The sequence below is a fragment of the Carassius carassius genome, chromosome 10 (genome assembly GCF_963082965.1).
Source record: "Carassius carassius chromosome 10, fCarCar2.1, whole genome shotgun sequence".
Lineage (NCBI taxonomy): Eukaryota > Metazoa > Chordata > Actinopteri > Cypriniformes > Cyprinidae > Carassius > Carassius carassius.
This window is the reverse complement of record NC_081764.1, coordinates 3,739,732-3,748,344: the sequence shown is the minus strand read 5'-3', so window position 1 is coordinate 3,748,344 and position 8,613 is coordinate 3,739,732. Positions and strand designations below refer to the sequence as shown.

The 8,613-nt window shown below is 36.0% G+C and overlaps 1 protein-coding gene and 2 long non-coding RNA genes across 4 annotated transcripts; 2 read left to right on the top strand and 1 right to left on the bottom strand.

Moving 5' to 3' along the window:
- The first annotated feature begins 967 nt into the window (after window positions 1-967).
- On the top strand, window positions 968-2,632 carry LOC132151551 (uncharacterized). The gene is made up of 2 exons (XR_009436424.1): window positions 968-1,094; window positions 1,147-2,632. It is a non-coding gene; the product is annotated as an uncharacterized LOC132151551 (long non-coding RNA).
- Window positions 2,633-2,702: 70 nt separating this feature from the next.
- On the bottom strand, window positions 2,703-6,158 carry LOC132151550 (eukaryotic translation initiation factor 6). The gene is made up of 7 exons (XM_059559735.1): window positions 6,024-6,158; window positions 5,250-5,391; window positions 5,062-5,147; window positions 4,676-4,851; window positions 4,296-4,472; window positions 3,188-3,369; window positions 2,703-3,095 (listed from the first exon to the last, which is right to left on the bottom strand). The coding sequence occupies exons 2-7, from the start codon at window positions 5,354-5,356 to the stop codon at window positions 3,086-3,088; spliced, it is 738 nt and encodes a 245-aa protein (XP_059415718.1). The 5' UTR covers window positions 5,357-5,391; window positions 6,024-6,158; the 3' UTR covers window positions 2,703-3,085.
- Window positions 6,159-6,191: 33 nt separating this feature from the next.
- Window positions 6,192-8,367, top strand: LOC132151549 (uncharacterized). 2 transcript variants are annotated; one of them, XR_009436422.1, is made up of 3 exons: window positions 6,192-6,442; window positions 6,587-6,820; window positions 7,250-8,367. It is a non-coding gene; the product is annotated as an uncharacterized LOC132151549 (long non-coding RNA). The 2 variants fall into 2 exon arrangements; XR_009436421.1 differs by having other exon boundaries at window positions 6,192-6,820.
- The last annotated feature ends 246 nt before the right edge of the window (window positions 8,368-8,613 follow it).

Genomic DNA, 8,613 nt, shown 5'->3' with positions numbered 1-8,613 from the left:
ATATTGCTGCATTGAGTATTATATCAGAACTGATATATAAATTGGTTATATCTGTAAAGTCAGTATCAGGTGACTGAATGTTAACTGTACGTATTTACAGAGATGAATGTTGAGCAGGCATCTGGAAAGAGTCTCGTCAACGTTGCATGGACGTTGCATTTGTGTTGGCATTTACGCCGCCTTCACACTGGCAGTTGAAATCAGCTCCGTAATACGCAATACGCCCCCATTGGACGTCGTACACAACGGTGAAAAGTGTCGGAAGCCTCGGAACCGAGTAGAACAAAAATGGCGGAAAGGTTGGAAAGGCTGACAGCGCGACACCCTGAAATACTCCCTGAAATCCTCACCGTTGTTCAGACGCAGCTCACCCACCAGGCGGTGAAACTCCCCGTACTGATACCTCTCTGCCAGGTAGTATTTTACACACATGGATCTCTTTTTTTTTTGCTTGCTTCTCCAGTATAGGAGAGCAACAGCAAGAGCATTGACAAGTCTACGATTAGCCATAATATAATTTTCTGGCTGTATGTGAATGAGCGGGAAAATGGCCACAACATTGAATTGTACAATATTTAAATATTTAATTATTTAATTGTATTAACTGCATAAATTACGTTATAAAATCATTAAAATGAAAAAATGACATGACAACTTGTCGTTATAAAATCATTATTTATTTTATTAAAAGTTAAGAATTCAGGTTTGTTTATCAGTACCATAGCAACGCCAACTTCCGCTGGAATTGTCGGATAGGAACCGTCCGTAGCCTTTCGCAAGAGTTCAATTTTTTGAACGCATCCGGATGGCCAACGGACACGATTTTTTTCGCACCGCACTCGTTCGCACCTGGTTCGGACCCATTCGCATGCGGTCTGCGAATCTCCATAGAAAATGAATGACTTCCGGTCGTTTCGCTGCCGTATCGGAGCTGATTTCAACTGCCAGTGTGAAGGCGGCGTTAGAAGGAAAAGGATTTTAAAATGAGTTTTTAAAGCAAATAAATATATTTGTTTTTATTAAACGTCAGGATACAATATGAACTCTTCATGAATGATTATAATTGACAGATCTTTGTGCACTAAAAATATAAAGTGGTTTTATTTAGACAGTCTACATATCACCAACCTAAAAACTTTATTTAAGATGACTTCTGTGCTGTGTTACCACTGCAGATCTCTACAATCATAGTGTTGCGTTTCGACATATAGCTGCTGTTTACACATTGATGTGTCTCATGTAGCTTCTGCAGTCCATTGTGATGCCAAATATCTAGAAAATCTAATTTTTTAGCCAAATTATGTTATTAAAGCTTGCTTGTTACATTGTGTTCGATTTTAAAAAGGTAATTTTATTTACAGACATTTATGTTGCCAAAAACTGCCCGATCTATACTTAGGGCTCCCATACTTGTGAAAACCTTCCAAAACATCGGGAATTTAAAATGATTTCCAGGCTTGCAAAAATCATGAAACATAAAATGTTAAAGTCTCAAAAATGCCTAAAGTGAGTGTAAATTTGCGCTGACAATGAGTTTCAGAGTCATATGCATTGAGCTGCATTCAGAGCTCAGGCTCGATTTTTTTCTCTTTGGAGATTTTTTACCCCATGTATGGTTGTTTAAATCACTTAATTCAGAGAATTGGTACCTGAGTTACAAATGAAACTCCAGTATTGTCTAAAATTTGAATTATGCTTAACCACTAATAGCTGGATATCGTGATAATGAACAACTGTTAATGTCATGGAAATGTATTTGTTCAATGATAGGAGCCCTGTGCAAGATCTAGACCCAGGGCTATTAAAATCTTGCCCTGGAGGGCCAGTGCGGTGCAGAGTTTGGCTCCAACCCTGATCAAAGTCACCTGCCTGTGATTTTCTAATGATCCCAAAAACCCTGATTAGCATGCTCAGGTGTGTTTGACTAGGGTTGGAGCCAAACTCTGCACCACATTGGCCCTCCAGGGCAAGATTTGAATAGCCCTGATCTAGACCGAACACAAATGCCTTTTGTTGAGCTTCGTTCGTGTTTTCATGATTTTTTTTTTTGTTTCGTTTATAATATACTATAATGTATAATATAGTACACAAACTACCATTCAAAAGTTTGGGGTCAGCAAGATTTTTTTTAAATTAATACTTTCAATTGATAAAGTTGACACTAAAGATATTAATAATGTTGCAAGACATTTCTTTTTCAAATAAAGGCTGTTCTTTTGAACTTTCTACTCGCCAAAGAATCATAAAATAATCAGTTTACTGTATTTTTTAATAAATAAATGGAACCTTTGTTAGAACAAGACAAAAATCCTACAGACCCCAACGAGTTGAACTGTAGTGTACAGTATATTTTCTTCATAGATTTTACTTTACTAGTTGAAGTTAATATTTTGCATTCCATTTTCAATCACTGTGTGCATGTTACACTTTTATTTCCACAATTTTTATATTTCACATTGCTGTAGATGTGTAATGTGTTGAGATTTATGTGCAAATCAGTAAATACCAAAAAACCAAAGCATGCTACAAATGAGTGTGTTCAGTTGAACATGCAGCATTACTCATACTGTCACATACATGAGTGTATTGTCTCATACTCACAGCTGTCAATAAAACAGTTATGGCATTAGAATCTTGTCAGAAGCCTTATATTCCAACCACATAAGCATTACTACTACATAACTCAAAAATCACTAAAAAGACCTGTGGAAGTTGGTTTTTATTTAACAAACCAGTCTATGTTGATCATGCACAGCTTTATTGATGCTGCACTGTGCATGGATACAAACATTTGGAAACATTTAAAGGACGTGTGGTCTTATTTGATGTAGGCTGTGAAGTGATTATATAGATAAAAACAGCCCATCAACATAATACTTCTGTCTTAGTAGTTTATAAAAAAAACAGTGTGACAAGCAGTTCATACATCAACATTATGATAACACGTTTTCTCATGGTACGAAGGCAAGAGTGCATTTCTCCCTGAAGGGAGACATAATCAGCCTTCAAACCATCTAATATTGACTTCCAGGTCTGTTCAGGCATCTTCCCACAAATATCCAAAGACTTCAAAACCATTTCAGTTTTATGTGAGACTGGAAAAGAAGAAATAATGAAGTTGAGTTAGCTTTGAAATAATAATCAGAACATTTTACTTGGATAAACTATTTTTTTCTTCATCACATACCTGTCGATAAGCGAGTCTCTCATAGTAGTTGCGATGGCGCTGGGCTGTGTTTCACTCAATCTGAAGACGCTCTCGATGACGGACAGCTCAGTGCTCGTGGTGTCCAGCCCACAGAAGGCACACCAGTCGTTCACCACCATACCAGCAGCGATCACCTCACTACCGCGGTTCACCGTCCCAGCCTTCAGAGAAAACACAATTGTGACACTGGACCACAAAACGGGTCATAAGGGTCGATTTTTTTTTAATTAAAGTTTATACATCATGAATAAATACGCTTTCCATTGACGTATGGTTTGTTAGGATAGGACAATATTTGGAATATTGAGAAAATCGACTTTAAAGTTGTCCGGAAGAAGTTCTTGGCAATGCATATTACCAAACAAAAATTACATTTTGATACATTTACAGTACAAAATATCTTCATGGAACATGATCTTAACTTAATATCCTTATGATTTTTGGCATGACCCATACAATGTATTTTTGGCTATTGCTACAAATATACCCCAGTGACTTAAGGCTGGTTTTGTGCTCCAGGGTCACAATTATCAATGAGTCAGCATCAGTGTAAAGAAATCATGTAGTTCCTTGCATAAATATGTAAAGGTTTCTGACAAAATACCAGTTACTTCAGTCTAGGGTTTGACGATGTAGTGAATACATTTGCCCCTATTAGTCATTTCACATAAATTCATGGATAAATACTCAAGGTATATAATAGTCTGAAAATTTGGATTGGTAGAATCAACTATGACTGACATTAAAATGGAAAAGATTAACAAAAAATGAGTAATTATGATAAACTAAATATTCTGCATAAATGCCAAGTATGAGAAATAATAATAGTGATTCTTATCTTAGTAAACAACACTATTTACACTACTGTTCAAAGGTTTGGGTCAAGGCAGCTTCTATTTGATTAAAAAAAGTAATTTTGATAAAATAGTTATTACAATTTAAAATAACCGTTTTCCATTTAAATATATTGTAAAATGTAATTTATTCCTGTGATGCAAAGCTGATATTTCAGCATCATTACTCCAGTCTTTAGTGTCATCATGTTGATTTGTCCAAATGAACTGACTGTCAGAGAGCGGTCACTCACCACTAAAGGTACTTGCAGGAGTGATGAGAGTTCATCTTGATCTTCTATGGAGGTTTTGGGGTGGACGAGGCCTCCCTGGTTACTGAAGGCACAGTAACTACCCACAAGCACCTGCTCTGCAATCGTCTGTCTGAACACTTCCACCTTGAGAGTGTCTGCAAGAATCTCTTCTGTCTCCTGTGGACAATAATTCCCCGAATTGAATACAAAAAACATCAGCTTTGGGAAACAAACTTTCAACTTTCTAATGGATCCATTCATCTAATAGGCTTTTTAAAATAATATAAAGCTTTGAGAAATAATTTAGACCCATTAAGACCATTTAAGGTTCGGAGAAAGCAAACTCATTTCAGAGAGTCTTCCATTAGGGATGTTCTTACTCTGTCGAGATCAGGATGAACTAGAGCAACATAGTCGTTACAAGCGATGACGTTCCCCAGCGCAGAAAGACGCTCTTCTACTCTCTGAATACGCACTGAATCTGGCAGGCAGTTCCTAATGTGCTGTAACTCTTGATCAGTCGTGTTGTTGGGGACCAAGAGACCATGACGATTTCCTGCAGAAGAGCATCCCAAGATGGACACACAACATCTATTATACATCACATATGAGAACGTAAAAACATAACTCAGTTTAATCAAATTAAAGGTCTTGTTACATTATTTACTGACATGATGTCTGAATTTCAATCAGCATACAATAAACAAAAATTAAGGTAATCGATCACAAATGTGAAAAATATATTTGATTGGATATATTTTCTCACCCACACACATTCTGCCAATGATTCGACATCCTGCTATAGAGGCATGAACGACAGGCATTGTTTCTGACAGTTCACCTTCAAAAACACTGTGGAAAAACAGGTATTCATCACAATCAGAACTGTACTGTGTGTACAGTACTGTATATATAAATATATGTGTGTATTCAGTAATCTCATTAATGGCTTACCTGTAAAAGTTTTCAGAACCACCAATCGCTACCAAGCAGTATGTGTTTGTGAGCTTGGCAAAGCATCCAATTTCATTATTCTTTTCAAATGACGCTCGGACTGCCATTCTTCTGCTATTAAACTGATCAAAGCTGTCTGAAACTGATGACAAACAACATTTATAGGGAGATAATGATAATAAGAAAATAAAAATAGGGAAGATATAAAAACATGATATACAACAAACATTATTAACAGTATATATATATATATATATATATATATATATATATATATATATATATATACACACACACACAAACTTTTTTTATAATGTATTTATCTACAATCAGGTTTTAGGTCCCAAACAGAAACATAAATACTTATAATTCAATAGAAAATTATTATAAAGGATAATCATATATCAACAGTAAATATGGTGCTATTTTAGTAATAAATAACATCTTTGCATTTATTTATTTTTATTTAGGTTAGAGAAACATTTTAAATGTACTTCAGAAATGATTATTTTGAAACATGGCACCATGATTAAATAAAGTAATCCTCAACAAAACCTTAGGCCTAAACTCGTTCTAAGTAACATTCATTTAAACAGCACTAGTCAAGGTAGTTAGCAGCCGGCTAATTGAAGTTGTTTAAACTTCTCTATTCTTTAAACGCTATCAATCAGGTGTCCTCAAATGACAACACAGGTTAACAATACATATAACATCCTAATTGTAAAAACTTAAATATAAATCTCATGGAAAGTACAACAAAAATCTTATATTTACCGATAATCACTCTATGTAGAAGCGTGGACAGCCGTAAACCACGTGTTCACTTCACTTCCTCAACGTGCTGACGTCAACGCGTCATGATAGTTTTGTCGTGACGTCACACACTCATAGAAACGCCCACCCTGGAGGGCAAACCGAAGCTAGGCTCCACTACAGTTATTTTTATGACGTTTGCATTAAGTAGTAATGTGGTTTTTATACAGTCTATGGGTAACACGCAGATATTGAAAGGTAAAAATCAGTAAACACATCATTGATTACGTATATTTGTACAGGCAAGCATATGAACCCAGAATATAAACGCAATGTACAAAGTTTCACGTAAAATGGTTTCCCATAGAAAACGATTATAAGGAAAACACTGAACCATTAAGCGGATTGCGTTCATATTCCGACCACATCTGCTTGTCTATGTAAGTATATATTTACGTCTATGGTTTTGTCATCCGCTAAAAACCTGCTTAGCAACAGGACACACCTCTCCTGGTACTATGGATTTGTGAGCCAATCACGATTGAGTTTCAGCGTGACGTCGTTTTTGTTGACACTTCTATTAGCTGGCCACCCGCGAAACGTCACTGCAGAAGCACGCGCGCGTGACCTTCGCCGTCCACCGAGCGTTTTCTGCCTGGAAACACCGCGAGCTAGTCACACAGCTGCTACATCGCGAGCTTCCTGAGGCTGGAGTCGGAGTTGGGTAAAGTCTTGCTGTGCCTCGGCTCGTTAATGCACTATTGATCTGTTTTTGTCCCTGTCACGGTGACAAACGCTCCCAAGTGCTTGTTGCGTCTGTAAGTTTTTGCAGTGTAACGTTACTCAATACATTGCTGTCCTGTTACAAATTATAATGTCTCTGTGTACAGTCACTAACATTACCTCAAACCGAATCATCTGCGAAAGGAAGTTGCTGAACATTAACAAAATCATCTTATGAATTCATGAAGGTTACCTGAGACATGTACCATGTTTATACCATGTTTGTTTATCTTCATAAGTACCATGGCGTACCATGGTGCATGAATACGATAATTATTAAGTATTGTACTTTTTTGTAGAAAGTTGATACTGTAGAATACAATCAAAAGCAGTAATAGTTTATCCTGACTGAAGTGCATTTGCAATTAAACTTATTCTAATAATAACTAAATATATTTTTGCAAGTGTGAATGAAAAACGCAAGCAAATCTATGTTGTTGTTTTGTTTTGTTTTTTTATTAAAGAAATGGGGTCTGATCAGAGTACCAGTTTGGCTGCTGACCAACAGCAGAAGGATTCAGGGAATCTGTCATTGAAAGGTGAAGTATCTTCATCCAATGCCCAAGCCGATACTGGTCCTGAGCCCCAGGACAGTCTGGATCCAGACACTGACTTGCCCCAGTGCCGAATGGGCAACAGAAAGGTAGACGACATGAGCTTTATGATATCCTGCACTAACTGGTATTAAAAACCAAAGAAGCACTGTGAAAGAACTGACTAGACTGGAAGTTTCGTCCACAATGAGTGCCAAATTCAGAACAGGACAACGGAAGACATGTTGGTGCTGTAGTTGCAGTGCAATGGGTTTGATGTGATTTATGCCTTTTATAAGTTGTGCAATGTGTTTGAAGACATAGAGAATAAAGTTATTGCACTAGCTGTGCACGTACTGATTGCATGATATCAAAAGCTTGTAGTATGTAGTTGATATCAACCTGTGATAATTAAGTATGTATGTATATATATATGTCATTATATAATGCATCAAACATCACTTGGCATTTCTGTAATTTTATTTTATTGACATTTCTTTGAACATGGTGATAGTAGATACACAGTGTAAAACTGTAAACTGAAAACCGAAATAAAAACGACTCAATGTTTACAGAATTAAAAACAGGATTTAAGAAATAAAACTTAAATCATATCTAATATTAATAAATCAATCCGTTTAAGATCACTCTCATTTATTAATAATCAACATTATGCATGACAATGTGTCATAGGAAATCAGAGGCTACTGTTAAGAGTTAAAGCAAAATACAAAAGGTCCAAAAAGTTTCAGTAAATCTTTATATTTACATGATCATTAAAACCTGAAGAGGCTGAGCAGACAGCAACATTTGACCAGTAAATCAGAAAATATCAAAATTCCAATGACAGAATCTACATTTATTTAAATCACAGAGTGAAACATTCACTCTTAAATTCTTGTCAAAGGGAAAAAAGAACCAGTTATATACACAGATACAGTTGAAATTACATCATGGTCAGCCAAGAAAATTAATAAGAATAAAAAACAAACCAAATTTTTTTAAAGCTATCTCAGATAAAATCTCCATTAAAGTTAACCCTCTGTAATCTGTAAATACAGTTGGTTCCTTGACTACCTCTGATATGTTTGTCCTATTGTTAGTTTCATAAAAGGACCATAAAAAACAAAAGGCAACAGCAGCTTGGGTTAAAAATGACTGTTGTCCAAAACCACAATCATACCCATTAAAAGAGGCAAATTACCAGAGAATTCCTATTTTGCGTATCTCCCTGTACAGTTCTGTATTTTTATTTTATTTTTTCTGTGCAACTGATGTGGTTATAGGCATGGCTT

Excerpts from the sequence above, each read along its gene's own strand:
- LOC132151550 (XM_059559735.1), bottom strand. The coding sequence starts at position 5,356 with ATGGCAGTCCGAGCGTCATTTGAAAAGAATAATGAAATTGGATGCTTT. Across the intron at positions 5,148-5,249 it reads GGTTCTGAAAACTTTTACAG|TGTTTTTGAAGGTGAACTGT; the intron begins GTAAGCCATTAA and ends GTTTTTCCACAG. Across the intron at positions 4,473-4,675 it reads TTCATCCTGATCTCGACAGA|GAGACAGAAGAGATTCTTGC; the intron begins GTAAGAACATCC and ends TATTGTCCACAG.